The sequence below is a fragment of the Suillus discolor genome (assembly GCF_016758755.1).
Source record: "Suillus discolor strain FC423 chromosome Unknown F5147scaffold_1, whole genome shotgun sequence".
Taxonomy (NCBI): Eukaryota; Fungi; Basidiomycota; class Agaricomycetes; order Boletales; family Suillaceae; genus Suillus; species Suillus discolor.
Genome location: NW_024541248.1, coordinates 1,335,158 through 1,362,122, shown reverse-complemented (window position 1 = coordinate 1,362,122; position 26,965 = coordinate 1,335,158). Strand labels below are relative to the sequence as shown.

At 47.8% G+C, this 26,965-nt stretch overlaps 7 protein-coding genes across 7 annotated transcripts; 2 read left to right on the top strand and 5 right to left on the bottom strand.

The window, feature by feature from the left end:
- Window positions 1-145: 145 nt before the first annotated feature.
- Window positions 146-1,988, bottom strand: F5147DRAFT_663596 (GNS1/SUR4 membrane protein). The gene is made up of 8 exons (XM_041434902.1): window positions 1,483-1,988; window positions 1,335-1,425; window positions 1,207-1,280; window positions 1,110-1,155; window positions 1,020-1,060; window positions 894-963; window positions 631-844; window positions 146-575 (listed from the first exon to the last, which is right to left on the bottom strand). The coding sequence occupies exons 1-8, from the start codon at window positions 1,810-1,812 to the stop codon at window positions 560-562; spliced, it is 882 nt and encodes a 293-aa protein (XP_041300256.1). The 5' UTR covers window positions 1,813-1,988; the 3' UTR covers window positions 146-559.
- A 59-nt stretch (window positions 1,989-2,047) lies between these two features.
- F5147DRAFT_832069 (uncharacterized protein) lies at window positions 2,048-3,012 on the bottom strand. Its single transcript, XM_041443793.1, has 6 exons — window positions 2,817-3,012; window positions 2,718-2,755; window positions 2,579-2,652; window positions 2,440-2,525; window positions 2,258-2,391; window positions 2,048-2,211 (listed from the first exon to the last, which is right to left on the bottom strand). The coding sequence occupies exons 1-6, from the start codon at window positions 2,886-2,888 to the stop codon at window positions 2,157-2,159; spliced, it is 459 nt and encodes a 152-aa protein (XP_041300255.1). The 5' UTR covers window positions 2,889-3,012; the 3' UTR covers window positions 2,048-2,156.
- Window positions 3,013-3,287: 275 nt separating this feature from the next.
- F5147DRAFT_749822 (vacuolar protein sorting-associated protein 13) lies at window positions 3,288-15,083 on the top strand. The gene is made up of 47 exons (XM_041440145.1): window positions 3,288-3,450; window positions 3,510-3,582; window positions 3,633-3,710; window positions 3,763-3,978; window positions 4,035-4,153; window positions 4,205-4,309; window positions 4,363-4,461; window positions 4,509-4,574; window positions 4,625-4,774; window positions 4,830-5,033; window positions 5,084-5,836; window positions 5,891-6,021; window positions 6,076-6,265; window positions 6,314-6,745; window positions 6,793-6,971; window positions 7,021-7,400; window positions 7,451-8,145; window positions 8,198-8,995; window positions 9,046-9,435; window positions 9,485-9,601; window positions 9,655-9,724; window positions 9,775-9,803; window positions 9,851-10,165; window positions 10,217-10,502; window positions 10,549-10,617; window positions 10,671-10,824; window positions 10,888-11,087; window positions 11,135-11,255; window positions 11,308-11,456; window positions 11,504-11,530; window positions 11,579-11,646; window positions 11,701-12,014; window positions 12,064-12,256; window positions 12,315-12,506; window positions 12,556-13,033; window positions 13,088-13,223; window positions 13,278-13,421; window positions 13,482-13,806; window positions 13,856-13,934; window positions 13,985-14,066; window positions 14,118-14,184; window positions 14,239-14,312; window positions 14,365-14,420; window positions 14,473-14,528; window positions 14,582-14,614; window positions 14,667-14,757; window positions 14,804-15,083. Exons 1-47 carry the CDS (start codon window positions 3,412-3,414, stop codon window positions 15,070-15,072), a joined length of 9,291 nt encoding a protein of 3,096 aa, XP_041300254.1. The 5' UTR covers window positions 3,288-3,411; the 3' UTR covers window positions 15,073-15,083.
- Window positions 15,084-19,630, bottom strand: F5147DRAFT_663582 (DENN domain-containing protein). Its single transcript, XM_041434901.1, has 10 exons — window positions 19,029-19,630; window positions 18,263-18,977; window positions 17,906-18,207; window positions 17,763-17,822; window positions 17,524-17,705; window positions 17,342-17,473; window positions 17,115-17,277; window positions 16,707-17,064; window positions 16,112-16,656; window positions 15,084-16,059 (listed from the first exon to the last, which is right to left on the bottom strand). Exons 1-10 carry the CDS (start codon window positions 19,386-19,388, stop codon window positions 15,364-15,366), a joined length of 3,513 nt encoding a protein of 1,170 aa, XP_041300253.1. The 5' UTR covers window positions 19,389-19,630; the 3' UTR covers window positions 15,084-15,363.
- A 748-nt stretch (window positions 19,631-20,378) lies between these two features.
- F5147DRAFT_663580 (uncharacterized protein) lies at window positions 20,379-21,247 on the bottom strand. Its single transcript, XM_041434900.1, has 5 exons — window positions 21,139-21,247; window positions 20,965-21,075; window positions 20,805-20,912; window positions 20,668-20,755; window positions 20,379-20,616 (listed from the first exon to the last, which is right to left on the bottom strand). Exons 1-5 carry the CDS (start codon window positions 21,190-21,192, stop codon window positions 20,471-20,473), a joined length of 507 nt encoding a protein of 168 aa, XP_041300252.1. The 5' UTR covers window positions 21,193-21,247; the 3' UTR covers window positions 20,379-20,470.
- Window positions 21,248-21,278: 31 nt separating this feature from the next.
- On the top strand, window positions 21,279-23,376 carry F5147DRAFT_11508 (uncharacterized protein). The gene is made up of 5 exons (XM_041428084.1): window positions 21,279-21,575; window positions 21,630-21,940; window positions 21,998-22,040; window positions 22,091-23,162; window positions 23,213-23,376. Exons 1-5 carry the CDS (start codon window positions 21,418-21,420, stop codon window positions 23,297-23,299), a joined length of 1,671 nt encoding a protein of 556 aa, XP_041300251.1. The 5' UTR covers window positions 21,279-21,417; the 3' UTR covers window positions 23,300-23,376.
- Window positions 23,213-25,819, bottom strand: F5147DRAFT_11510 (uncharacterized protein). Its single transcript, XM_041428085.1, has 5 exons — window positions 25,449-25,819; window positions 25,380-25,399; window positions 25,017-25,321; window positions 24,420-24,963; window positions 23,213-24,361 (listed from the first exon to the last, which is right to left on the bottom strand). The coding sequence occupies exons 1-5, from the start codon at window positions 25,682-25,684 to the stop codon at window positions 23,454-23,456; spliced, it is 2,013 nt and encodes a 670-aa protein (XP_041300250.1). The 5' UTR covers window positions 25,685-25,819; the 3' UTR covers window positions 23,213-23,453.
- Between the last annotated feature and the right edge of the window lie 1,146 nt (window positions 25,820-26,965).

Below are 26,965 nucleotides of genomic sequence, written 5' to 3'. Positions count from 1 at the left end.
CAAGCTTGGAAGTAAGAAAAGCCAATCAATGATATACGTAGTGACAGAGTGAGACTAAGCGTCGGATGATGCATCGATGATCAAGGAATGACCGCAGCCAATCCTTACGGCACAGCAAGATGATTATGCAGTAGACAGTGCAAATGGAGGGACATAACTTTGCAATAAAAACGCGAGGCAAAACAAATCACTCTAAGATAGTATCATGGAGGAGTAGTGACATTTCGTTTGGGTATTACTACGGTACTCTTGTTCGTGAAATGTCTTTTGCGTTCCAACACAGCTCCAAGCACACCCGTATACTAACATGCATGCCCGCAACGAAAGCAAAATCCGAAAGGAAAGAGATATGCAAAAGAAATACTCGACCATGAAAAAATAAGGCGACGGGGAGTAGCTAAATAGACACAAAGAACGACAGGCTGTATGAAAAGATTGGACAGGTGAACTGGAGGTGAACTCGTTGATGCATTCTGTATATTAGTGTCTTGCATGATGCTAGATAAGTATAGGTAATCGCTGGCATGGCCATATCGTCATGAAGCTGTGAATTGCGTGCTCAGTCCTTTTTATAGCTATCAAAAACTTGAACATCAACGTGCAGTACGGTAAGAGGGAGGATTTGCGCACCTGTTTCCATTGTGCGCATGACCATTGGCAATACCGTTGGCTGTAGGCTTCTTTCCCTTGGCGGATTTCTTGTACGTCTGGATGTAAAAGTTGATGAACAAGCCAAGGTAAGTGGTGAGAAGACCACATCCGAAGAGAGCAGCAGTTTCAGTGCCGGCACAATTCGACCAGTGAGGGAGGTGATGGTAGTGAGTAGCTGCGTAATGTTGGTAGGCTTAGGCCGGATTTAGCATTGATATCGAGCTATAGATCGATAGACTTACTGCCGAAGTAAACAATGACGATGTCGATGACGAACTGAATGATCTGCATGGACGTGAGGTATTTCTTCCACTAATCGAGGCATGTCTCAGTGAAACATGCGTGAACATTGTACAGCGCATACATACCCATATTTTGGCACCACCAGCAGTCGCAAAGTAGTAATAATCTTCGTAGTCCAATGAGCACATACATGTTGCAGCGAACAGAGATCTTACACATGATGACGTGAACTGCTAGGTTCAGAGAGATCACAACCCATGACTAAAATTGGAGAGGTCAAGCAACGGCTGGCAGATGTCAACGTGGACATACCACACTTGTTTTGCCGTTAAGTTGCACAAAGCATAACAGAGCAGTTGCGGAATGATGAAATACATGAAGGAAAGCTAAAAAATGGCCGGTCAGCGCGTGAATGCCACGAACGATATGGCAACGCATACCAAGAGGTTTCTTTTTGAGAGCGAGGAACACCGTGTCAAAAAGTTCGATATACTTGAAGTAATAGTTGATCATGTAATAAAATTCCAGCCTCTGGGATGATGGATGAGTCTCAAAAGATAGATATTCGATAAACGTGTCAAAACCTACCTCCGTCCATGAGGTCTCATCACACATTGTGCCGTAGGTCGTATTTGTGAGCCATATCGAACCAACTTCTTCCATCATAAGGACAAGAAGGATGAGGCTTCCAATACTGAGGAAAGCGTTGTGTATGCGAAAGAGGGTGTTGAGCCGCTGTGGAGATCTATCCTTCATGATTTCACGAATACCAAATATTACAGCGAGGTACGACGCAAGGGCTGTGGTGACGACGGGCCATGTCGACAAGGGCGTCTCGCCTGGGATGTAGGTTTTAAGATATATAGGTATAGAGTCCTTTGGGACGACGGTGAGGAGGAAGTCAGCGAAAAAAGTCATGGCAGACGTGGAAACAAGTCAAGAACTAAAGTTGAAAAATTGCGTGAAAGGTTAAGTTAGTGGGTTTACATACAACAATCCCGAGTTGTGACATCTGTCACATTTCTTCTCAGATTGCCATGGCAGAGCAAGTTCCAATGGAGGAACCTGGCCTAGAGACGAACCAGGAACGTTCAGCCAGACCAGCTAGTTTGAACCAAGCTTTCCATCCTTGGAAGGTAGAACCCAACATTCAAGATTGTTGCAAAATATGAGATTGCTTCATTTAATGGTACAGATAACAATGCAAAGGGTGTAGATGTATATTATACGATGTTTTGATGTTCTCATAAAAGTTACAGGGATTAGGAAATGATCAATGCGGGGCCGCACTCCAGGTCAGCCAATAAAACCTTCTCCCTGCGTTGTGGTGAGATACGACTTTAAATATTCAAATTTGCCATACCTTGCATGTATATTCGCATTCTGCAGAATTTCGACTGCAGCTGACCTCACCTTTGGGGCACTGAGCTCAGTCGGCAATGCACAGATGAAACAGAGAGAAGAGTTTGAGGGAGCAAGTCGATAGGATGCGGAAATCTGGTACATCTGTTAGAAATGTGATACAGGTCAAACGCGGTGACCAACCCCCGCTGAATGCAAAGACTCTAAGAGATCATGAACGAAAAGAAGAACTCGTGAGCGTAAGTCGTGAAGGTCGTGTAAATCAAGGCCTATTTTTCGAGTGGGTCAAACAACTTTGAATTCATAAATGCGAACCACATACATGTATCAGAAGGAGATGACCACATGGGCACAGAACAATGCAGCCTCACGGAACGACCAGTCTGGCTTAGGAGCCTGAGTAAGATCGCATTGATTCTTTGCATGAGCGGCCAAAATAAGATAAAATCAACGAATAATACCTTGCGAATGGCTCCACAGCATCGGTAAGGCTGCCCAACTTAACACAAAGGACGCCGAATAAGTACCGCGGAAGGACCTTGAATCTAACGATGACTGACCTCATTCAGCTGCAGCTCCTGCTTGGCAGTCGGAGAAGGCATAGAGAAGGATCTGGGAACGACAGACACCATGATACACTTTTATATGCTTGCAGAGAGAGGTTGGGTGTTGAAAGGGAGACGAGGAACAAGTGCTCACACGACCCTCAAATATACTAAGTAGCATTCAGAGGTCACGCGGATAGACCCGGACTAGCGGGATTGAACGGAACCAACGGCATAAATGGACTATCACTTAAATGTGAGAAGATAGTTGGAATGATCCGATAAATTATCTTCGAAAGGAATAACCTCAGCCTCGAGGTGCACTATCGTACACATTTCAGGAGGTATGTATATATACATACACATCCTATGACCGGCCTAACCCGGTTTAACTCCGATATTTACTTCCATTCTCCGGCCGCGTTTAATGAGTTGATGTAATATTCTCCAAATTTAGTAAGTGTGCCCCCTACCCTCTTCGTTCCGCGCGGTGAAGTCTGCCACAAAACGACCTCCATCTCTCACTAGTAACTCAGGTCCAACTACAGAAAAATTCAGGTGTATTTTAATCCGATATCAGTATAACTCGATACCATCAACCATCCCCACAATGTGGTGGTTGGACCCCGGAAAAGAAGTCTTGAATGTGGTGCGTCATCAAGAAATTCCAGCTCCACATATCCTTGAATATAATTGTGTCTCGTCTAGTTGTTCAATAGGATACTCGCCCCGTATGTCGAGAACCTTGATATGAATCAAGTGAACTACGGTATTGGGCAAGGTAGCGTTGACTTGTCGCTCGTCCATATGGCGATTTTGATCCAACTCCAGGTCAATTAACGCTACGCAACTTACGCCTCAAGAAGGGCGCCTTGGATAAATTCAGACTCCCAGTCGATGTTCTCGAAGGTACTATCACACGTCAATGGCATTGCGTGAGCTCACCCAGGCCTCTCTTCAGGCCACCTCGGGACATTCACGCTGTCTCTCCATTGGATGAACCTTGGCAACCAGCCTGTCGAGATATTGATTGAAGATGTGTATCTGCTTGTTGTACCATCTCCGCAAACAAACATAGATCCGGAGGAGGAAGCACAGCGAGCACAGGCCGCCAAACTTGAGCGGTTGGAGAATGCAGAACTTTTGCATATGCGTGGTCAAGTGGGAGTTTCCTTAGGTTTGCTATTGCTACATTGGTATGGTATGACCATCAGATGACAATCACTGTTCCAGAGGAATCTCCGCAGTCGCAGGGTCTCTGGGCTTCATTAACGGCTAAGATAATCAACAACTTGCAGGTGACCGTAAAGAACATTCACATACGGTACGAAGACAATATGAGCGTTCCTGGCGTATGTAGGACACACGCACCTCGGAAATCATTATATGACATACAATATTAGCATCCTTTCGCCGCGGGCATCACGTTGGCAGGTTTCACAGCGGTGTCGGTCAACGAGGAATGGCAACCGGCTTTCATAGAAAGTACCGCCGGTGCAATACACAAGGTAGGCAGCTAGATGAAGTGAAGGGTGGCACAACTGAGCTTGGATTCTTTTAGTTGGCTAGGCTGGAGTCACTAGCGGTATATTTTGATACAGACTCGCAAAGTATGGCAGGGCTGCCCCTGTCTGCAGCCAAAGAGAAGTTTATTGCCATGGTTAGTTTGATTTTATTTCACACCATCAGATTTGACCTCCTAGCTAGATATCACAAAAGGATCACCAGTCCTCCCATCAATTCATTCTCAGCCCGGTATCGGGTGAGGGAAGAGTAAGTTGCCAACAGCTACTAGGCGCGTTCAATATATGATTGTCCATCAGATTGTTATGAATCACAAACTTGATAAGAACACACCACACTTCGACGTACAGTTGCTGTTTGATCAGATCGGTATCGCCTTTGATGACAACCAATATCGAGATGCCATATCTTTGGCTGACATGTATCACGTATATCTCCGTCAGCATCAGGTAAAAACATTTTGAACTAGGCGATGTTGATATTAATCGTGTGTTCTCCACCCAGTACAGGAAACTTCGCCCAAGCGACGAGGAGTTCAAAGCAAACCGCGCAAGGGCATTGCTACGCTTTGCTTCCCGGGCGATTTTAGATGGTGTGCACGACCGACGTCGTAAATGGACTTGGGCATACTTTGCGGAACGTCGAGACGACCGTAACAAATATGTCGAGTTATTCGAGAAGAAGACGGTGAATTCATTACGCGAATCCGTACGTTTTGTTTTGTTCCACGCTATGAAATGTACGATTATGCTTTTCAGGACACTGCGTTGCTCAATGCATTGGAATGTAAGTTGTCATACGAGGACATCCGCTTCTACAGGTCAATTGCCCGTTCCCGTCTACGAAAGGACATGGAGCAAAGGAAAAGGCTTGAGGAAGACCGTGCTACACAACAGCAACAACAGTCTGGTGGTTGGCTATCCTGGCTCTGGGGGTCTCAGGCAGATCAGCCGAAAGACGACCCCGCTTTTGGAGGTGAAATGACAGAGGAGCAACGCAGGCAGCTCTATGACGTGCTTGATTACGATGAGAAATCGGCCATTGTCGACTCGTTCGAGGCGCCCCGAGATGCCCTCAAGGCTCGAGTGGTTGCGGAACTCAAGAAGGGGTCATTTGCACTAAAGGTGGATCCGAGCGGGAAAGCTACCGAAGTTATCTCCACGGTCTTCGACTCGTTTCGTGCCGAAATCATCCAAAGACCGGACAATTTTGAGGCATCTGTATCCTTGAGAGGATTTAGTGTTTTTGATGGGACGACCAAGAATACACTGCATCGACAGATAGTTCGAGTCAAGACCCCAGAAGGTGCCAAGGCTATTGAGCACGGGGAAGCTGAAGATCCGTTTTTCTTCGTGAAATTTGAGAGCAATCCTCTCGATGAACGTGCCGACACTGCCCTCACAGCCCGCATGCGTCACATGGAAATAATTTATCACAGGGGGTATGTCGAAGCCATTTTCAAGTTCTTTCGCCCACCCGAGAGTCAGTTGGAATCGGTTGAAGCTTTATTAGTAGGTGCTCTTTGGGATTGCTCAGACAAAAAGATCTCATACTTTCACTCCAAGAACGTAGCAAGCCAGACACTAGAGGGCTTACGAAAGGAGACTCGGGCTGGTTTAGAGTATGCCTTGCAAACTCATAAAACCATTGATCTTCAACTGGATATGAACTCACCCATCATCATCATTCCAGAAGAGTGCGTTCTCCGAACCCGTAGTATCGAAGTTACCAAACTGACTTGTTACTTTAGCGTCACCACGCACCAATGCAGTCATCTCGTCATCGATGCTGGCCACATAGCTGTCGAGAGCGATTTGGCCGATAAAGGTGCTCTGCGAGAGATACATGCAAAACGGAACCAGCCGTACAACGAGGACGACTACAAGAGATTGGAGTCCCTAATGTATGATAAGATGTTGCTCAAACTTCAGGCAGCTCAGGTTAGTCCACGCCAGGATGGCATAAATAAGTCTAATGTTATCGTTCAGTTTGTCTTGGGCAACGACCTGCAAGCTTGTCGTAATGCTCTCACTTCTGAGAAGAGCGACACACTCCATCTACTGGAACGCATAAACATCAATTTGCTGGTGCAAAACTCCATTGTACCGTCCGCTGTTAATCTCGCTCGATTCAAAATTTCCGGAAAATTGCCCAGTCTTCAAGTGAACATTTCCGACGCCAAGTACAAGTCTTTAATGCGCATTATAGATGTTGCGATTCCAAACTTTGATGAAGGCGGCGACCAGAAACCTCCCCAGATGCACATCGACACTGCACCACTTGTGTTGCCTTTGTCAGGTGGTCTGTTTGGACCTGTTGACACAGAATACAATGTAGATGATCATGATGGTGTCGACAGCGAATCCGCATCGACACACAGAGATGATTTGTTCTTTGAAGCAAGCGATGGCTCGCTCGAGGTAGATCATGTTCGTCCTCCATGTCCCGTATTTTTACCTTTTTTTAGCATCCTGAAATCCGACAACACATCTTTGAGCTTGATTTTGAAGTTGATACCCTTCGTGGGGCTATCTCAAAGTCTAGTAACGACGGTAATGAGAAACCACTTGGGGAAGTCATCTTCCAGCAGTTCCGACTCGCGTTCTCTCTTCTCAAATTCAATATGAATGTGGATATCAATTTGAGGTACGGCGTACAAACCTTTCTGAGCTCGAGTCAATAACACGTATTCCAGATCACTGGCAATGAACGTCGTGCAAGCCGCCGGAGATCCCATTCAACTGATGTCTTCAGAAAGCACAGGTTCAGTCATTAAAGATCTCATGAAGATATCGTACAAACGAGTCCAGAAGAATTCACCCGAATTTGTAACCGTCTACGAAAGCATCGACCAAAGTGTTGATGTCCAACTATCCACGTTTATATTCCACGCTGCACCAGAACCAGTTGTGTCACTTTATGACTTCATCATGACGACGTTTGTTCCTCAAAGCCCAGAGCAGCCTGCGAACACAACTCCAAGTGCGATCGTTATCTCAGATGAAGAGGGGTTAGCTCCGCCTGCTAACGACACGGGAACCATCAGAGTATCTGTCAGACTTGATAGTGTGCAAGGTCTGTCTTTTATTCAGATCCACCAGCAGCGCCCTCACAGCCACATGTAGTTCTACTCCTCAACGACCTCGATAGCTTGGCCACTCTTTCTTTATCTACAGCAGACGTCCAGTTACTCCTCCGTGCGAACACGATGGGAATCACGGGTCGCTTAGGAAGCCTTGCGTTAAGTGACGATCGCTCAAAGGAACTTGCCAGGCCGCAATTCAAACAGATATTGTCGATCGAAGGCAAAAACTTTGCGGAATTCCGTTATCAAACTCTTGATACCGCAGAAACCTCGACCTTGGGCTTTAACTCCACTTTTTCTCTAAATGTCGGATCTCTGAAAGTCCACTTTTTGGAGCAGCCTCTGCATGACATTTATCTCTTCGTTACCAAGCTAGCAAAACTCAAGGTGCTTTATGATGCTGCGCGTGACGCCGCAGTTCAGAGAGCTTCGGAGATTGAGAGAATGCAATTTGACGTCTCCGTCAAGACACCAATCATTGTTTTCCCTTCGGATCCTAGCCGTCTGCAAGACGTCTTGGTCATGCGACTGGGAGAGATTAGCGCTCGTAATTCACACGAGGCTGATGCTAGTAAAATCACTGCCAGTTTACGTGGTATCCAGCTAGTGTCCGACATCTTTTATGATGGAGCATCCTCTATGCTCAAGATGGTCGACGACATTGATATTATTGCGAATGTGATTCAAACTAGCGGAATAGATCGATCGCAGGAGAGTGAACTTCCAGACACTCAGGTAACGCATTTTTTCTACCGTTATAGCCTTTCTAATAGCGAGAAAACATCAGATTGCAGTGAAGATATCTGATGTCAAGCTGTACTTGACACAGACTCAATACATTCTTCTCATGAAGTTCGCGCAGTCCATACCCAAGGTTTTGGTCGCTTCACCGGAAGGAAATGCCCAGGCACTGGAGTTAGCATCGCCCGTGAGTAGCAGTGACAGCGGCGGTACTACCAGCCATCATCTAGTGGACCTCGAGCCCGAACTCCACGTAGCTGACGGTATTCGCGCGTGGACGACCGTGGATCTGGTCGCTTCTGTCAAGATGGTGAAGTTACATTTGTACGATAGTTTGGCGACCCGCGAAGAAAATCTCGAAGACCATGGCATAGCGCGTTTTGCCCTCAATGGTAGCAGCTTGCGCTACAAATCGATATCTGATGGCGCTGCGGAGGCACAAGTTGTGCTGAAGTCATTCACAATGAGCAATACCCGCCTAGGAGGGTCCAAGTTCCGTGAAATCATACCTGCGGCGGATCATGACCGTAACCAATTCATGGTTCTCTACACGACGTCAGGCAGCTCTTCAATGGTCATTCTGACTGTGGATTCACCACACGTCATTCTGGCTATTGAGCCTGTCATCGCATTATTGGAGTTCTTTATGAGCGCGTTTCAGCAGGACGCCCCAGTCGATATTGACCACGCATCTACGGCTGAGTCTCAGCGCGAGTCACCGCAATCTCGACTTGATTTCCGACTCGAACTGCACGATGTTTCGGTTAGTGTGCTAGAGAATGATGAAGATGCGAACTCCCAGGCGCTCAGGTTGTACATTGACCAAATCCTGCTGTTACAACAAGTGTGTTCTTTTTTCTTTGTATCACCACGGTGCTAAGAATGATGGCGTAGAGGATTCTTGCGTTGACTGTCAATCGACTAGGGATGTCGCTTATCCGCATGGGCGCCGATGCTGATACTGTACGCTTCTTGGATGATGTTGATTTAACCTTTTCTATGGATAGTCAATCATCAACACGAGAACAGATGACGAGCATGGAACTTGCTGTCAAACCTATTGTGTTTCGAGCCTCCTACCGAGATATCATGTTGATCACCACCATCGCTAGCAAAGCGGTAGACCTTTATGGCAAATCTCAAGATAACTCTTTCGTGACTAGCACTGCTAGCACGAAGATCGCACAACCATACGAGGGGCTCAGTCAAGCATCACGGTCTAATGCCACGAGAAGCCATAGATATGCTATCGGGGAGGCCCGCGTTTTGGTATCGAAGGAACAGGTCCGTCGAGATAAGATTCACTGGCTTGGTTATTAACACATCTTCTCAGCTAAAAGCATCATTTGATGGATTCCGTCTGATTCTCATAGGCGACATGCATGAGCAGCCCATGCTTCACTTGAAGATCAAGCCATTTATCGTCGGTGCTCGTGATTGGTCTGGAGATGTACGTAAAGAACAGCCCCGTGCTAGTCTCATGATTTAATTATTCACTACTAGCTTCGCGCCACTGCTACCCTTGCGACCCAAATCAGCTACTGGAACTTGTCAAATTCACATTGGGAACCTTGTAAGTGGCATTATTTTCACATGTCTTCTTGTGCTAAGTAAAATATGCAGTAATCGATCCATGGGCTTTCACTCTTTCCGTGAGTCTATTGAAACTAGGAATTAGGTTAATATTTATATATCTTAGGTTGGCCGGGATCAACGATCGAGTGAATTCAAGGTATCGGTGTCAGCGCAAGAACGTTTAGACCTCAATGTCAGTACTGCCTTTGTGGAGCTTGCTGTCACGTCTGCCAATATGTGGGGCAAGGAAGGACAAGTCTTGCTACAGAAGGCCCGCGGAAGCTTTGCACCATACCGTATCAGGAACCGCACTGGATCCCCTCTCTTCGTGTGGTCTGACGATGATGCCAGTCGCGACTCAAAGGATGCCAGTGCAATCAAGATTACAAATGATCAAACTATAGACTGGAGGTTTGATGACTGGAAGATAATGCGCGAGGCAAGTAAACTTGTGCGTTTCAGTGGTGCTGTTTTTACTTTGCTCTTGCAGCATGTCTCAATCTCCGAACAACACAACATTGCCATACAGATTGTCGGCAAGCCATGGGAAGCGCTGCGAGGTATACCAGTGGACAGAGAAGGAGAATTTACGTTCTCCCTTCGCCCTCGAATGGAGAAATACGCTGATCGCTTGTTATGCGTTGTATCGGTTGAAGACAACGTAAAAATTGTTACGCTCCGTTCCACGTATCTGGTCGAGAATCAGACCTTCTATCCACTGGAACTTATGCTGGTAGATCATACGGGACATCCAGTCTACTCGTTAGAAAAGATAGGTCGGTACTGAAAAGCGCTTGTCATTCGGTGGTTAATCGTTTTCAGCCCCTGGCCAGGATTACGCTCTGCCCATAGAAGCAGTAACTCAGAACAGGATCCGACTGCAGCCAGATCGTGCGTATACATTCACTCGAAACTTGCGCAGCATGCTCATTAGTCCTTCAAAGAGGGGTTCGGGTATAGATGGTGCTCCTCCATACGTTTTGACGACCTCATTACCAAGAAGAGTCTTACAATAAGTTGCCCTCACAATGACCAGCAAGAAGCCCCCTTTCGATTTCAAGCGTGGGCACAAAGTGACTCGAATGAGCCTGGAACACGGTGAAAATGTCTTTATGTTTCTGCTGCATCCCCACCACTAACTAGTTCCTTTTTGCGGTTCAGGAAACCACCGAAAATTAAACTCAAACTCCGTGCCCCAATCGAGCTCGAGAACCTACTGCCTTATAATATCCAGTATCGAATATATGACAAAGACGCTAATCAAAATTGGAAGAGCTACCTCAGAAAGGGTGGTGTCATGCCTGTGCATTCTGTGGAATTAGGTCATTTAATCCTATTGAATGCGGAAGTCCAGGATACGAGTGAGTCCAATGGCTCATCCGAGTACGTTCACTCACGCAGACACTAGTCTTCAAGCCCAGCGACTTCGCCATCATCAACACTGACCGGAATTCGGACTTTGAAGTAGAGTCTCGTTTAAGTCTGCGGGACCAGAGTAATCGTAAATTTGATTTACGTCTAAACTACGTGTTCGTCCTACATCCCTATCTTTTCACTTCTACAACTTATATATATTCCTAGACGCTATCCTGAGTCTGGTGGTGCCTTCAAAGTGCAGATATATTGCCCGTATCTCGTCATTAACAAGACGGGGTTACCTTTTGCTGTGAAGGCTGCACGCTCCCATCGAGCGATGTCCCCTGTCGAGATTGCCGCTGATACTAGACTCGGTAAATTCCAGTCAACGATTTACCATGGCTTGCTGACTGTTCACTAGATGTCATTTCCAAACCAGTTCCATTTTGTGGGTATCTACACTTTTCTTCTTACGATGGACTTATCGTCTCACCAGTATTGTCACACCCCTATGACAACGGTCAAGCATTTGTGTTCAAAGTTGGTGAATCTGGCTGGTCGAAGGTACAGTCAAATGATGGGAAGCTATGTCCACTAGATTCAAACGTTACCCTTTAGGTCTTCAGTCTAGAGGCCCCCTCTGTGGAAACTGAGATGGTTATACCGTCCTCAAGGCAAAAAGCAGAGGAGTTTCACATTGGACTGTCGTGGACTGAAGGATTGGGGAAATACAAACTTACCAAGGTCATAACCCTCGCCCCAAGGTTCCTCATCAAGAACAACCTGCCTGATCCCATATGCTTCCGCGAGCATGGCGCACCGCCCAGAGGACGCGCAATACTCGACCCAGGCGAACGTTGTCCAATGCAGATCATGCGTGTCAGCCGGGAGAAAATGCTTACTATTGCATATCCTGGACTCAATTCTCAGTGGTAATATCCCGGTTATATTGTCTCTGGTACCGTCCTGACAATGCCTCAGGTCTGCACCCATAAACATCGAAGACATAGGTTCTGTTCACCTTCGCGTCGGACTCCCAGACGGTGATATGCAGGTAGTGAAGGCTGACGTCGTGATTGATGGATCCACAATATTCGTAATACTGTCTGCTACGGAAAAGTGGCCCTTTGTTATCGAGAACGACAGCGATGTCTCTGTCTCCATGATACAATGCGTATGTGTTTCCCAACTCCTTTACGCCTGAAAATACGTCCTCAATGTTGACTCCGCAGGATCCCAAACGTGGTGATGCTGACGTGGTAAAATCGACCACCCCACGATACAAGTTAGGGCCTCGTTCAAGCATGCCATATGCCTGGGACCAGCCTGCTGCCAGGGAAAAGAAGATCATACTCACGATAAACGATGCTTCCCGCATTGTGGACATTATGGAAATTGGTGTTCTCGTGCCATTCAAGTTCTATGTACCTTCACTTCCCCTCAAGTCCGATTAGTTACTAATATGCAACCTAGGAGCGTAAAAGGACCCGTGCTGTTTCATTGGACGTAAGAGCGGATGGACATCAACAGATATTACGCATCACACCATATGTTGCTGAGCATAGCCTCTACAAGCCGAAACTTCACAGTTCGAGCTCTCTGTCACGGTCCGACACCATGACCAGCAGCACAGAAGGTTTTGAGGCGATCATGGAAGACGTCTCTCCGATATTGTCATTCAACGTGGAGTTCGCAGGAATAGCAATATCGTTGGTTAACCGCAGGATGGTTGAAGTTGTTTATACATCCATCGAGTCTTTGAAGTTCGAGTACAGCAACAGCCCTGTTGCACAGTCTTTGAACCTGTCCTGTGGCTCACTACAGATAGACAACCAGCTGCATGACGCGCTATACCCAGTCATTCTTCAGCCTAGCCCAATATCCAAGGAAGCCAGTGGTGTTGCAGTTCTCCCGACAATACAGGGTTCAGTGATTTGGCTCAAAGACCAAGGTCAGCAAAACTTCTTTTCTTAGTTCCAAAACTGCACTCAGACTGTAAATTCAGAACACGGTGTCCTATTCGTCAAGTATTGCTCTATACTCCTCCAGGCGTTGACCATTGAAGGAGACGAAGATCTGCTTTTCGCCATATATGATCTTGCACAAATCCAGGGCGTCTCGTGGGAGGAGAACACTGAGGAGTGAGTGTAGAATTCGATCATACCGCCTTTCTTTCGGCTTACATGCGGGACCAGTGTTTTGATACAACATCCAGACGAAATACCAGAACCTCACCTTTCTACCGCTGGTCAGGTTGTGTACTTTGAAGTTTTGGAACTTCAACCAATACAACTATCTCTCTCATTCATGCGCACCGAAAGAGTTAGCAGCGAAGAAAAGTACGAATTGCGCCTCAACTTTGTCTGCAAATTATACATGCACTAATTCTTTCCCTTCAGGCTCAGCATTCGCAACCCTCTAGCTGTTGTCGTAAATGCATTGACAATGACCTTGGGTAACATCAATGATGCGCCGTTGGAGTTGAATGCACTGGCCATCAAGGACATGAGACTGACATTACCTGAACTGCAAGCTAGAATCACTTACCATTACCGTCAGGATGTTCTCCGTCAGCTATACCGCATCCTCGGATCAGCCGATTTTATTGGAAATCCTGTTGGGCTCTTCACGAACGTAAGCTCTGGCGTGTCAGATATTTTCTATGCCCCATACAATGGGGTTGTCATGCATGGCAACAAGGAGCTAGGGATTGGAATTGCCAAGGTACGAGACGAATAATACTCGTGGAGTATCTCAATTAATCCTCTACCAGGGTGCCGCTAGCTTTGTGAAGAAAACGGTGTTTGGCTTATCAGATAGTATGACCAAGTTCACCAGCAGTGTTGGCAAAGGTCCAAATTTGAATTAGATCATATGAATCGTCACTTATGATATCTTCCAGGACTATCTGCAGCAACTTTTGATTCTGAGTACCAGGCTCAACGTAGAATGAATCAGCGGCGCAATCGCCCGCGCCATGCTATGTGAGAGTAAATTTTTTTGATTAAGCGTAAGCGACTGACCTTGAATGCCAGCTATGGTGTTGCGGCAGGGGGCGAAGCCTTTGCCAGTAGCGTTGTTAGCGCAATGGAAGGGATCGTTGTAGGTCTTTTCCACTCGATCCTTTTGTTGCTGTGTCTAACTGAGCCTTGCCAGACAAAACCCATACAAGGTGCTGAAACAGAAGGAGCACTTGGCTTCTTCAAGGGCGTTGGAAAGGGCCTTGTGGGGTAAGTCAAGAAGACTACACAGTATGTTTTGTTGATCTTGTTTGTTCTATAGCGTTGTTACCAAACCGGCCGTTGGGGTCTTTGACCTCGCGTCCAACTTATCCGAAGGTCGGTCTTGTCATGTTTGCCACACAAGGATAGCTTATCGTGCGCCTCTCAGGGATCCGAAATACAACAACTGTGTTTGACAAGCCAGAGCGAGACCGTGTTCGTCTAGTAAGTAGTTACCTTTTCCACGCGAATTGCCCTTTATACCACCATGTTCACAGCCAAGGCACGTCCCATCGGATGGCATTTTGGTGGCAAGTAACCTTTTTGAGCATTGGGTCTCATACACTAAGCTCCGTTTACCAGTCATTCTCTGCTCGTGAAGCCTTGGGTCAGTATTGGATGAAGGACCTTGACAATGGCGCATACCGCAAAGAGGCCTACGTTGCACACATCGGTATGTTGGCATTTTTTTTTATTGAGCATAACTGATTGGGTGATAGATTCTCCTGGTAGTGACAACGTCATATTACTGACTTCGACACGAGTTCTTTCATTTTGGTCGAAAAAGCTCCGCCTTGATTGGGATCTCCCCCTGGCCATGGTGCAGGGTGTTGCCGTGGAAGACACTGGCATCCGTTTCACTCACAAATCTGGAAAAGAACATGACAAATTCGTATTCATACCGGATAAAACATCTCAAGCTTGGTTCTTTGGTCAAATCGCTTCTGTAGTCAAAGCCTTCAACAATCGTCGTAGAATGGACTCATGATTAGATCGCAAAGATTTTTGGATTTAATGTAAAGACTGTATTCTCTAGCATCTGTACTATGAACAAGTAGATCTCTGTATATGCAATGAAGTTGAAACGCATGAAATCCGATAGAACAAATACGACAAATTATGATCAGAAAGCAACGAGCGTGGTGGGGAGAATGGGCAACCCAAAATGACAATAATGATGATGTAGAGGTGGGTATAGGCCATAGGTATATAAAATTAGACTGATTGCATTCAAGCGTGCCGTTCAAGGACCCGCCTTTTCGACACGACTGTATCTTCCCTAAGAGGCAGTTCGAGTGTGAAGAATTGCCGTCCCTGTACTAGTGACTCGCTCTCTAACAGGTGCTTTTATGAGCTGAGAAGCGACCTGTTTCCCGTAATCGCGACTTTGATCGGTAAATTCAATGGAATCGTCAGAATCGTGATAGAGAGGTGTTTGGCGGCCATCAAAGCTGACGTAGCTATCCCGAGGACTTGTAGAATAGGCACTCTGGAACTCAGTGTCCGAGTCATCTGTGATGAAGCTGATAGCGGGCGTAAGAGCAGGAGTGGAGGGTGTTGCTGTGTCGGAAGGAGAAAGCGCAGATAGAGATGCCCCAGAGGCAATCTTACGCAGTGGTTGATTGGAACCAGCGACAGTGCCCTCATCAGCACTGCTCTCTACCTGGGGTTCCACCTGCGACATTGTCTGGTCCGCCCGGGGAGAAGCTGCCCGGCGAGGGGTAGCCGAAGAAGATATGGTATCCACTGAGCGACGGGTGATGGTACTGGTTTGCGTTGAGGATGCGGTGTTGCTACGAGTTCTCTTTCGTGCTTTACTAGGAGGGTTGTTTACAAGCCTCGTTCCTTTGGCTGGACGTGCACGAACAGGAACGGCATCAGAATCATTGCTTCGTTCATCCTCCGTGGAACTATGGGCTGCAGCAGATCTGTTCTTCCATTCTTGAACCCGTTCTGAGGCCAGTGCAGTCTCAAGCTGAAATCTCAGTTAGCTCTAGCGTTGCGGAGAACAATTCGAAAGACTTCACCTTCTGCTGGATCTGCAATACTTTCTGTGCGATTCTATCGCTCCTTTCGCTAATACCCTCGTCGACGGCCATCATACCATCTTGCACCAACTCAGCTTGAGTTGCGGAGAAGCGTTTTGTCTTTGGTGACGCTGGTGTCTCGTCCTCTTCCGCAATTGTGTCAGTCTCACGATCACTTTTGCCGTGTACAAGAGTCTCATCACCGTTCTCGTATTGTTCCGCAAGGGTGGATTCGGTCCCGAAACTGCGCAATCTTGATCCACTAGCGACCGAACCGTCCTTGATTGGGTCACTGGCTCTGCGGGAGCGTGAGCCACTGGCGGTAGACCTCGCTACTGACATGCGTGACCCTGGACGAGATGCGAGATCCCCTTCATAGTCAGACTCGTCGACGTCGACAGCCATGGAAGCAAGTGCACGTTCGATCTGGGCCTCGACCTCAGCAACCATCTCCGCACGTTCTTCCTCCATCCTTTCCATGGTCTCGCGCATGCGCTCCAGCTCAACAAGAGCTTCCTTATGCGCAGCCTCTGTATCATGCAACTCTATAAAGCTTTGTAAGTATCGGTGTGGGTGGTTCTCATTCGATGCTTACGTGTCTGCAATTTCGCCTTCTCGGCAGCTGTGAGGTGGACCAAACCACTTAGGCGCTTTGTCTCTCTTTGCTCCTTTCCGATCTTGCTACGCAGCTGGCCAGCCTCGGCACTCAAGCGCTCCGCGTATTGCTCGAACGTGACAAACTTATCCCGCCATAAATCCGCTTCTGTCATGAGGAAGTTGAGACGGCGAGAAAGACGTCCGATCTTTGTCTCAAGGTCATCACGAGCATCAACAAATGCAGTCGCACGCTTGCGAATGGATAACTGAATGTGCTGCTCGGCAGGAGTGAGCTTGGGTATGCGTCGAGCTGCACCAAAAGAGGAGATGCGCTTGAGGAACGAAGGCTTCTTAAACTGGGCCAACGTTATCAGTATACATAAAAAACTACATGCAAAAAACCGACCTTATCCTGCAGCACGCTATCAAATGCTTGGATAATCCGCGTGGAATGCCACCAGTCAGGTGCCTTGATTGTGTCTGCGACAGCAGCAGTTTCACCACCGCGTTTCGCCTGAATCTTGCAGACAGGGCGGAATCGACCCGCAGGGAAAGCTTCTTTGAATTCGCTAAAAATAGCGCCCATATATCCTCGGTCTTCGCATTCAGAACCAAAGAAGGAATAGAACTCACGAAGGAACGCTATGATCGGGATGATAGTGCGGCTCGAATGCAATAAGAAGACGCTGCCTATATTTGTCTCGTTGCTGCTTGGCAGACACTACACCGGGAGGAGGAGATGGACAACTCAGGTAGTTGATGTCTCTGTTTATCCTGAGCTCCTCTCGTACTTGCCAGTCAATGAGATAACTTACAGGTCAACTACGCAGACCTCAGCGCTCGGACGCACGCTGTACCTCGCTTCAGTGGCAAGGCCGAGAATCCATGGTCCGGGGTCGTCGATATAGATCTTAGCATCTCGGGCGTGGACAGAAGGCAGGGCAATCCCAGACCAACCCCGCAACTCGACAAGGTACTTGATCGTGCATACTGCAATCTACGTTGAAAATTCGTCAGTTTTACAATAGGGCGTTCTCCAACATCAAGAACGCACTCCGAGCATGGCAGGATGCCTAGAATAAAATAGAATGCGGCCTGTCGGCGCCAGGGCAATCTGAAATCGGGTCAGCACGGAACAGGTGCCCGTGAGCGTGACGAACCTCGCATATAGTGAGAATGTTATCAATGTTCAGGCACTTGAAACAGGGGCCACATTGTAAAATTGATGTCGACGAGGCCGCGGCCAAAGTCCAAGCCGCCAGGGAAGCGAGCGATAACCTCAAGGTTTGTGTCATCACTTTGTGGGGAAGCAGAGTGCGTCAAGGGGATGGGCGTGGATGAAGCATCGAGCTTGATGAGATCACCAGCGCGTGGAGCGGGATGCGCTAGAATTTTGGAGATCTGCAGGGTGTGTGACTGTACATCTTTAGAGAAACGAGCCCAAGAAAGGGTTAGGTAGTCACGCATAAGATCGTAGATCGGGTGACGCGACACCAGCGCTAAATAAACAAACTAATCAAAATCTTCCACGTGAAGCTCGAAAGATATACGTACTGAGTGCATAGGGGAGCCAAAATACAGTATCACCAGGCAAGAACAGGGTACTCTCACCAGGGCCGTGGCCACCTACGGTACTTGCCACGTCATAATCACTCTCGCTGACAGCACCGGCATCAGTTTCGGCACCCTCGCCGTCGGTCTCACCATCGGTACCCGACCAAGGCCCTTTGAAACCCTTTTTATTCGCTCTCCTGGCTGGATCTCCAGGGGACTGAGAAGACCCTGGAGGGTTTGAAGAGCGCAACGCTCTCAGCCGCGTAGTCACTAGCGATTGTGCACTCTCCTTGCGAGCACGGCCTGCCTCGAGAGTGCGACGAATTGCCGAACTTCTCTCAGCATCAGCGTGACTCCATACGGTCAGACAGACACCGTGGTAAGTAACTGTTGCGCCATTTCCACCTGACGCTTGTTTTTCGAACATGGGAGATGCCGGGGATGCTGGAGGAGGTGGGAGGACGCTGGGCGGACCGAGGTATGCTGATGAAGGACGGGCATTGAGGAATGGGTCATCAGTGTAAGGGAAGGAAAATGTGGGGGTTGCGGAAGAACGATCCGTTCCGGTGAGGACCGATGCGCGAAGTAAACCCACTTCAGAAGGTGCTGGCGCGAGGGGAGTGGAAGGCGCAGGAAGGGTAAACGTAAAAGTATGGATTGTGCTCGCCGGTTGAAGCGTTGACGCGATGATTTCAACTTCACGCGTGAATGAGAGCTATACGAGAAGAGGATCAGCAGCGATAGGAAGCACACGATAAGAACGTGCCTTGAGCGCTTTTGATAACATTTTTCCTACTTCAGCTTTTGACAGAGCACCTGCGCCCTTGAGGATCTCGGTACTCTCCCCCTTGTTTGCTTTCTTCTTTTTCTTGCCCCCACCGGCACCAGGGCTCACAGTGCTACCGAGAACCTCGGGCCTCCACCAACGGGCGACTGCACCCTCTGAGTGAGATAAACCAAGGACGGCATCGGGGTCGGCAAGAGTCCATGTATGAGGACTCTTTGGAAGCCCTGAGACGACATATAGAGAAGTGAGAGGAAGAGTTGGGGCATGTTGTGTTGGGGTTGATGGTGCTGAACGAGTTGATACGATAGAGGTCCGGGTAGAGGCGGGAATAGGCTCCATGGACTTGCGATGAGCAATTCCTAGGATACGAGAAGCCTTATCCGCTGGACGGGGAGAAGATGGAGGTTGAGAATGAGAATCGAGTGGAGCTGATACAGTAATATAGTCGAGCTCGTTAGCGAGAGCGGCGTCTGGGGAAGAAGAAAGAGGAGATGAGGAAAGAAGAATATTAGAATTTCAGTTTGATATACTGAAATGGTTGTAACTTATTACCGGAATGGTTCGTATTCGAGATGTTTACGATTGTGTTGCTCTGAGCCGCGTTAATGCAGGCGCTCGAACTAGACTTGATCGACGTTTTATACGGATTAAAAGAAATATCAGAGCAACGCGACTTGACCATCTTTTCACCGATACCAATTGGCAAGACAGTGATGGGAATTGCTGCTACTGCAGGTGCCTGAACGCTTGGTCGGCGAGGCGGAAGCAAAGACATTTCAAAGAGAATACAGCCAGATGTAAAGAATGGAGAGAGAAACGAATAGCGAAAATTAAAAAAAGAATGGGATGCACACCAAGTGCAAAGTTTCAGATGGAAGTACAAGTCAAAAAAACGAAGCTGAAGCGGGGACTAGTCCAACTTCGCCTCGAGTAGACGTTACTTACGTCTGGCATTTGGCGGTTCACTTTAGAGTTGGTTTTAGGAACTGCGGGACATCTTGTCTTTCTCCTCAACTTAACCTGGTGTTGCGCGTCAACGCCAGTAAATTAGAGATGGTGCAAGCAAGCTGCAGCACACCTGGACGATGTTAACCTGGAGTCAACTGAGGATCGACATACTAGTGGATCTAGATGCCATTCACACACTCATCTTCCTAATTTACGGAAGCTCCTGATGGAAATTCCTATATTGCGTTGTCAAGGAACGCAGTGTTAACCCCATCTCTTCGGAAGAACAGGGTACATTACCTCACTCTAGCCAAGACCGACGCTTTAGTAGTAGTAGCTAGCCCCGCCTAGCCTCGCTTATTTCAAAATCGTTTTGCAGAAAAACATTCCAAATCAGATGTCTATTTTCAAACATCATACAACATATAATTCATAGCGCCAAACCACCTCAGCACCAAGTTTCCAACTGATCTTCAAACAGACTGGTATGCGCCGGACTGGTTGGCAGGCTGTGGTGCTGGAACAGAGCTAACTTTTGACGGAGCACGTGGGGTGTCGTCATCCACCGTCTGGTAGCCATCCCGGCCACCGGAGGTGAAACCCCCAGGCATGGACCAAACTATGACAGCATGAACAATCTGAGGGTAATTACTCTGTAAGGTTAACTTACCCGTAGGACCATGGATATCAGTTCCGAGGCCCGGGAACTGTCCCCCGCGTTGACGCATGGCAACCAAAAAAGCACCAGTGGTTGGTATCTCGATGGGAGTCAATTTAAACGTCGATAATAGTATTTCAATTGCTCACCTTCAACAGTAAAAGGACGACAGTAAGGAACCTAAGGAAGCCACCTTGGTCATTCTTGATCATCCACAGTACGTCATAGAATATCGAAAACGACAACAAGCCCGCAAACTGGCTCTTTGTTGAGATCACCAAGTACTACGATGGGAGTGACGATGCGTACCAAAGTCAGCGACTGTGCCGCGTCGCTGCTCTCCTGTACATACGAACCGAAGAGGAAGATGGGCAAGTTGTATGCTGGGACAGTAAAAGGACTGATTATGAAGGCCAGCGCCTGCGCAGTACGCAATGCGTAATGAGTAATCCTTCTCACCAGAATGACTGAAGGTCTACTTACTGTCTCTGCGAGTAGTAGTTTCCCTGGGTCAAGTGCCTGAATAAAGTCTGCCATCTTTGCTCGTAGTCGTGAATGTTGATGAAAGAGGTTTCAAATAAGGGGACTGCGTGGACTTGCCTTTTTTGTGCTAGTCTAATACACCTTGTTCAATTAGCACTTCTTCGCAAACTGAATTCAACATTTCACTAGTTGCATGTCCCAGCTTGGTCTCAACTAATTTACTAGTAGCAGGCGTTTCGCGCATTTCTTGCGCAACTCAAATTCGCCAGTCGTTCGCTCATGCCACTGCCCCAGCGCAAAATAGTCGAGGAGCTGCTCCGACCTCCTTTTGGTCCATATCGTGACGAAGAAGTGCTCAGTACAGAATGCGAGAGCAAGGCAGGAAAGATACTGGTACTGAAGTCATTTCAGCTGGCTTACAATGACGAGATTATTGGGTACCGTTTATGCCCCTTTGTGCTACGTGTATCTCGCTAAGTCTTATTGACAAGGCTCGATGAATCCGAGCAACCTCTAGGTACCGGAGAGGTAGACACTCGACAATTCCGTTTTCGTGGAATTCTTGGTATACGTTCGCTCGTTTGGCTATCTCAAGTCGGCGTCAAACGAGTGGAGGCAGAGCTCAACCTGCGTGCCAACACGCGTAGTATGTGTGCAGGGGAACGCCCTCCCAATACAATAACGCTTGAAGAGCTATTTAATAGGAAAAATAAATATCTTGGGGGCCCACCCGAAGACGATGAACTCGAGCTCAGGTTGCAAATCCAGGGTTTCAGGAACTTCCCAGCTCTATATATGACATGTGCGTTTGGATGCCTACACGGTACAATTTTGAAGGACTAAGGTCGAAAATATCTAGCCAAGATACTTCCGGATGGATTATTATGGCACTCCAAAGACCGGTGGGTATCATGACATGTGTGATTCTAGACACGTCTTTACTCTCCTTTAGTAATCGCACCTATGAAGTTGCAACAATGGACGTCTACACCTTCCAGCTCTCAGAGAACTTCTTCTGGCGTTACCGGCTCCTTGCTCTCATGACAAAGATCGTTGGAGAGGGACGAACGCCGCTCGAAAAGCGGACTCCTGAGTGGTTTGTATCCCAATACCTCGAACGGTTCGCTCATCCCGCCAGTGATGAGCACGAGCGACTCATCTACGATTCTACCGATTCCGATGTCGATGAAGGCAGGACTCACTTGCCCCGTCACCCAAGGCGAATACACAGGCGCGATATTCTAGGGCTATTTGCTGCCCAGTCGGAATGGTTCGTTACTGATAACGAAGTGAAGCGCAAGCGGATATTTCCTTTCAAACCATGGAACGCATTTAGAAAGGAAGTCAAAAAAGCAAGATGGCAAGCTGCACGTAACAATGTCATATGGGGCTGGCCGATTGGTCGTCAGAATCAGCCGGACCTGGAGTCAGAACCAGACAGCGAAGAGGGAGATGATGAAGATGATGAAGATGACGAGGACACCAGAAATCTGGTGGAGCGGAATCCCGTTATCGGCAAGACAAACGAGATCGTGCGCCGTAAAATCGACAAAGCTAAAACCAGACGAACCCTGTTGTCTACCCGGCGTGACAACGAAGCAGGCTCGTCGTCGTCGTCCTCAGATGAACTCGATCCTGCTAGGGCACATGCGTATATGTCGGATTTCTCTAGGGAATCATCTAGTATTGTTTCTGAATCTTCGGATGAATCCGTGGACGAGCGCCTGCTTGAGTTCGGAGAGCTCATCCCACGCCAGTTGTCCCAAGTCCCGGAATTACCAGGCCCCGATAACCGCTGGTGGTGTCCTGTACCAGAATGCGGGCACATGGTTGATTTGCAACGTCTCACACGAGATGATATAAAAGCCCTCTCAGCAACCACCGTCTTCTATCTCATGGAGAAGAAATGGCGGAGTATTCGAGAAGATGAAAGAGCTAAAAATTGTTTCTTTGAAATGGTGTCTAAGCATTACGAGGATCATTTTACAGACCTTGGTTTAAGGTTTGTTCAGACTAAGGGAAGGGTAAGTAGGTCGAAACCAGTCTTTTACAATCGTTAACAATATTATTTCAGACCGGAATAGATTCGATCAGGGATAAACGGCGTGGTTCGCAGGCGGTAGTCATCGTGAAGGTGGAAGTTATTCAAGAGCCCCTTTGATTCCAGTCCGAGGCCCTATACATATAGACTGTAATATAGGTTGCAGTCTGTTAATAACATCCCACGGACTTATTGTGTACTCAGTAAAGTACTAGCAGCCCAAATGACTTCAAGGAATGACAGGATAATGATGATATAGTCCGTGTGGTATAAACTATCTAGCCCTAGCGTTCCGCCCCAAGAAAATGTCTCTTAGCCACATCCATCGCATTCCCGTTCTGCGTGTTTCACCAGCAGTGCCATCGCCCTCTTCCACGTCCTGCTGCAAGAGTTCGGAGCGAGGATCGCTCAAAACTCCCCCGTCCCGAGCTTCTTCCGAGTGTCTCCCCCGTCCCTCACTCCCCGTCCACCTCCGTCCACCCGCAGTATCAGCCAAAGACATGGTCTCATTGACGACAGCTGCAAAGCCAAGTCCTCCACTGATACGCCTAGAAGTTCTTGTTGAAGGGAGAAGCCCGAATCCAGGGCTGACTGGTGAGAGACCTATTGTCAATCCCGTAGGAGACAATACGCTCGACGATTGCTGCTGATGTAAAGATGAGGCCATAGTACGCATAGATGCAGATGGATCGATAATGGTGGGGTGCTGACGTGATGAGCGGGAGGTGCCTGGTAGGCGTGGGGAGATACCCGTCTGATGGGCTGTAAAGGGAGGTGAAAGCTGTGAAGACGATGCGCTGAGGGTGTGCAAGGAGACGGGACTCTGGGGAAAAACAGTGCCCTCCGACCGCACCCGGCGGTCCATAGGAGGCGCAATTGACCCAGAGAGAGATGAACCCTGGGGACCAACGGCAGTACTTGCATACGAAGGGTAGTGTGGCGAGGGGTTTGTTTCGGGAGTTGCGCTTCCGCTGTTGAGTACTGCTTGGTCTTCAACGTCAGATTCAGTTGCTGTATCACTTTCATCGACGTTGGCTTGGGCACTGACTGCCCAAACCCCAGCAAGAAGAACAAACATGCCGACTATGACGAGGATAAGGTGCCACCCTGGGAGTTGTCCAAGCTGGTCGAAGTAAACCAGGCCATTGATAATCGATGAAAAGTTATAAAAGCAAAAGGCAGCTAGGTAGTCCCCGTGTTAATGGCACTATCAGGAAAAATACAAAGGAATAGGACACACATGGGCAGACAAATGCAGGATCTGCAAGCCTCAGACCACGATTAAGGTACCAAAGTTGTCCCAGAGCAAAAATAATGAGTCCACCAACAAGAATCCATGCCTCCCATCTAAAAAATTGATTGACGCCGCGGAATGTGAGGACAAGAAGTTCAACACCAGACTTTGCGAAAATCAAACAAAGCCCAGACAACGTCCCTGAAGCTGCAGCATATGCGAGGGCAAGAAGAAGTGGGGTTCTGCCAGGAAGTGGTACGCGTAACGGTGATGAGGACTTTGAATTGTGTAGAGTAGATTTGGTAGATGGAAGGCGACCGCATTTTGGATCGAGCAGTGGTGTTGTCTCAGATGCAAAGCTGCCATTGACTTGTTCCTCAGTAGGACCAGTGGATAGATTAGATTGTTGTATGCGTGTGGGAGGTAGCGGTGTGGGAGAATCATGCACGGAGGTGCAAGAAGACGACAGGGGTGAGTCATGGTTGGCCTGCAACAATGAATAGGCTGCGGCTTCCAGTTGTCTCTTGTAAGAATATTCAATACTGTGGGTCTGCAGGAATGCTATATGTACAATCAAAACGATACGTCGCGACTGGCACGCACCACGATAAGGCACACGAGTAGGATGAAACCTTCGGCACAGAACCAGCCTATAAATGCAGGACGCGCGAAAAGTGCCATCAATTCGTCGAGACTACGCGTGGTTTCAGGAACGATCCCATAGATAGCAATCAAGGCAGCGCCACCAGCGATGAGAGCTGTTCCCAGGAGCATTCGTGGGCGAAGGAGGAGATTAGCGAAGAGGGCATTCCAAAGGAGAGAAACGGCGCCCAGGGGTGCCAGTATGACGACCGGAAGAGATGCTATTTGTATGAAAGATCCAAACACATTAGATATCAAAAAGATAGCTGACAGAGGTTGTGTTGGTCGGCGGAACGAATATAAGCAAAATTTGAGTGGGCTCACCGAATCCTATCAACCATAATCTAACAAATGTAAGGGGAGACTGAGTTATAGAAGATATACATGACTCACGGTCGGCGGTGTTCTACTTTCTGGTCTTGTTCTTGAAGCTGTGAGTTGTGAACATGGCTACGACGCTGGATCGCGAGACCAAGGCTTTGGACAAAAGATGCGAGCAGTCCGATAAAAATCCCCAACGGTATGGGTATGTCTTGATTTAAATTTGTGTTTGTAAAGAATGAAGTAGGTGCTGCGGCGACATGGGCTATAGAGGATGTGATGTGCGTACAGCCTGTGAGTATGCCCATCGACGACGGCGAGGAGGGAAGAACTTGTAAGAATCTTCTACTTGTCGTTCAGGTGCCAATTTGGTGTGTACTGGGAGCAGTAGCTAGAAATAGAATAATCTGTGGGCAAGAAATGTAGACGTTGTATGTAGCCGCAGTAACCGAAGAGGCAAGGAGGTATTACACACGTGATCGACACTAAAACGAAAGTCTCATGGACTTGAAAGGATATCCATAACTATTCTATCACGACTTCCTCTGCTTGTTGTATAATAAGGGGATCTGCACAAGCCACTATAGGAGCTCTGAAAATAACATGTTCAAGTGGTGGAGTGCTCTGGCGACTGAGTACAATGATCAAATGTACAAGGAGTTCAATATTCTCGCTGGGAACTTCAGGTGTTACAGTGTGACTCGGGCTATGCTGAGCCGCATTTTGCAGTATTAAGATAGGTTGCAGACCAAGGAAGATACGAGAACCTTGATGGTCTTGGGAGCATGCGATACTTTGTTACAGAAACTTGAAACTAGACTTTCGCCAACTCAGGAGAAAGGCCAGCCTTCTTAAGCCTTTTCGCTTCAAGCTTCTTCGTCCATGTGATCATCTTATCCTCAGCAAATGCTGTTTGGCGCCTTCCATCAATGGTTGTTACATAAGTGAAAGTTCTCGAAGTAAGGCTGGATAGAATACCTTCGCGCAGTAAGTAGTAACTGACCTTCGGTATGGCCTCTATGCTATGCAATTGACATGATGTGTGGCCTGACCGAAGAACCCAGTTTATGATGGCTGCAGACGTCGATGTCATGGCCGTAGTTCCGCAAATGCTAAAGCGTGACTGATACATTACGAACACTATCAGGCACCCACTGTGTCTCGGGGAAACCAATAGTGGACCGACCAGCCTTGGGAGGATCGTAATCCGGCTTAGCCTCGAATGCCTTGGCCAGTAACTTCACTATACGTCCGTCGTTTATGTATGGAGCAACAAGTGCAGCAGCAAGGCGTTGGCATTGTTCCGTTCAACGGCTAGTGGCGAGGTAGCTTGACGTGGGCCGATAAACGGTGCGGAACGGAACGAAACATGTTGGAAATTTCAAGTCCGCTACGCCGCTGCCCTTACTAGTACTGTATGTACACCGCCAACTGCCACTTTGGGCGAAACCGAGCTAGCGCGAAAAGGATTTTAAACGCCTGGCAACCAGGTGGATACGAGTTCAAATACAGACTTGGGCCCATAAATAATAAATTGTTCCTGTAAAGCTTACAGATCTGGTCCTTTTGAGAGCTTTTGTCCTGATCCT

Bases quoted from the DNA above. Each gene is read 5' to 3' on its own strand.
- F5147DRAFT_11508 (XM_041428084.1), top strand. From the start codon at position 21,418: ATGCCACTGCCCCAGCGCAAAATAGTCGAGGAGCTGCTCCGACCTCCT. The intron at 21,941-21,997 runs GTGCGTTTGGAT...GAAAATATCTAG, and splicing joins CCCAGCTCTATATATGACAT to CCAAGATACTTCCGGATGGA. The intron at 23,163-23,212 runs GTAAGTAGGTCG...ATATTATTTCAG, and splicing joins TTGTTCAGACTAAGGGAAGG to ACCGGAATAGATTCGATCAG.
- F5147DRAFT_11510 (XM_041428085.1), bottom strand. From the start codon at position 25,684: ATGGGCATACTCACAGGCTGTACGCACATCACATCCTCTATAGCCCAT. The intron at 25,400-25,448 runs GTGAGTCATGTA...TACATTTGTTAG, and splicing joins AAAGTAGAACACCGCCGACC to ATTATGGTTGATAGGATTCG. The intron at 25,322-25,379 runs GTGAGCCCACTC...AACCTCTGTCAG, and splicing joins ATTATGGTTGATAGGATTCG to CTATCTTTTTGATATCTAAT.
- F5147DRAFT_663596 (XM_041434902.1), bottom strand. From the start codon at position 1,812: ATGACTTTTTTCGCTGACTTCCTCCTCACCGTCGTCCCAAAGGACTCT. The intron at 964-1,019 runs GTATGTATGCGC...TGCCTCGATTAG, and splicing joins CTGGTGGTGCCAAAATATGG to TGGAAGAAATACCTCACGTC. The intron at 845-893 runs GTAAGTCTATCG...ATCCGGCCTAAG, and splicing joins CGTCATTGTTTACTTCGGCA to CCTACCAACATTACGCAGCT.
- F5147DRAFT_663582 (XM_041434901.1), bottom strand. From the start codon at position 19,388: ATGGAGCCTATTCCCGCCTCTACCCGGACCTCTATCGTATCAACTCGT. The intron at 18,978-19,028 runs GCACGTTCTTAT...CTTCTCGTATAG, and splicing joins TGTTATCAAAAGCGCTCAAG to CTCTCATTCACGCGTGAAGT. The intron at 16,060-16,111 runs GTGAAGTCTTTC...CTGAGATTTCAG, and splicing joins TATTGCAGATCCAGCAGAAG to CTTGAGACTGCACTGGCCTC.
- F5147DRAFT_663580 (XM_041434900.1), bottom strand. From the start codon at position 21,192: ATGGCAGACTTTATTCAGGCACTTGACCCAGGGAAACTACTACTCGCA. The intron at 21,076-21,138 runs GTAAGTAGACCT...CGTACTGCGCAG, and splicing joins AACTACTACTCGCAGAGACA to GCGCTGGCCTTCATAATCAG. The intron at 20,913-20,964 runs GTACGCATCGTC...ACAAAGAGCCAG, and splicing joins CGGCACAGTCGCTGACTTTG to TTTGCGGGCTTGTTGTCGTT.
- F5147DRAFT_749822 (XM_041440145.1), top strand. From the start codon at position 3,412: ATGTGGTGGTTGGACCCCGGAAAAGAAGTCTTGAATGTG. The intron at 11,647-11,700 runs GTACAGTCAAAT...GTTACCCTTTAG, and splicing joins GTGAATCTGGCTGGTCGAAG to GTCTTCAGTCTAGAGGCCCC. The intron at 12,257-12,314 runs GTATGTGTTTCC...TTGACTCCGCAG, and splicing joins CTGTCTCCATGATACAATGC to GATCCCAAACGTGGTGATGC.
- F5147DRAFT_832069 (XM_041443793.1), bottom strand. From the start codon at position 2,888: ATGGTGTCTGTCGTTCCCAGATCCTTCTCTATGCCTTCTCCGACTGCC. The intron at 2,526-2,578 runs GTATGTGGTTCG...CTCGAAAAATAG, and splicing joins GTCATCTCCTTCTGATACAT to GCCTTGATTTACACGACCTT. The intron at 2,392-2,439 runs GTTGGTCACCGC...CAGATGTACCAG, and splicing joins AGTCTTTGCATTCAGCGGGG to ATTTCCGCATCCTATCGACT.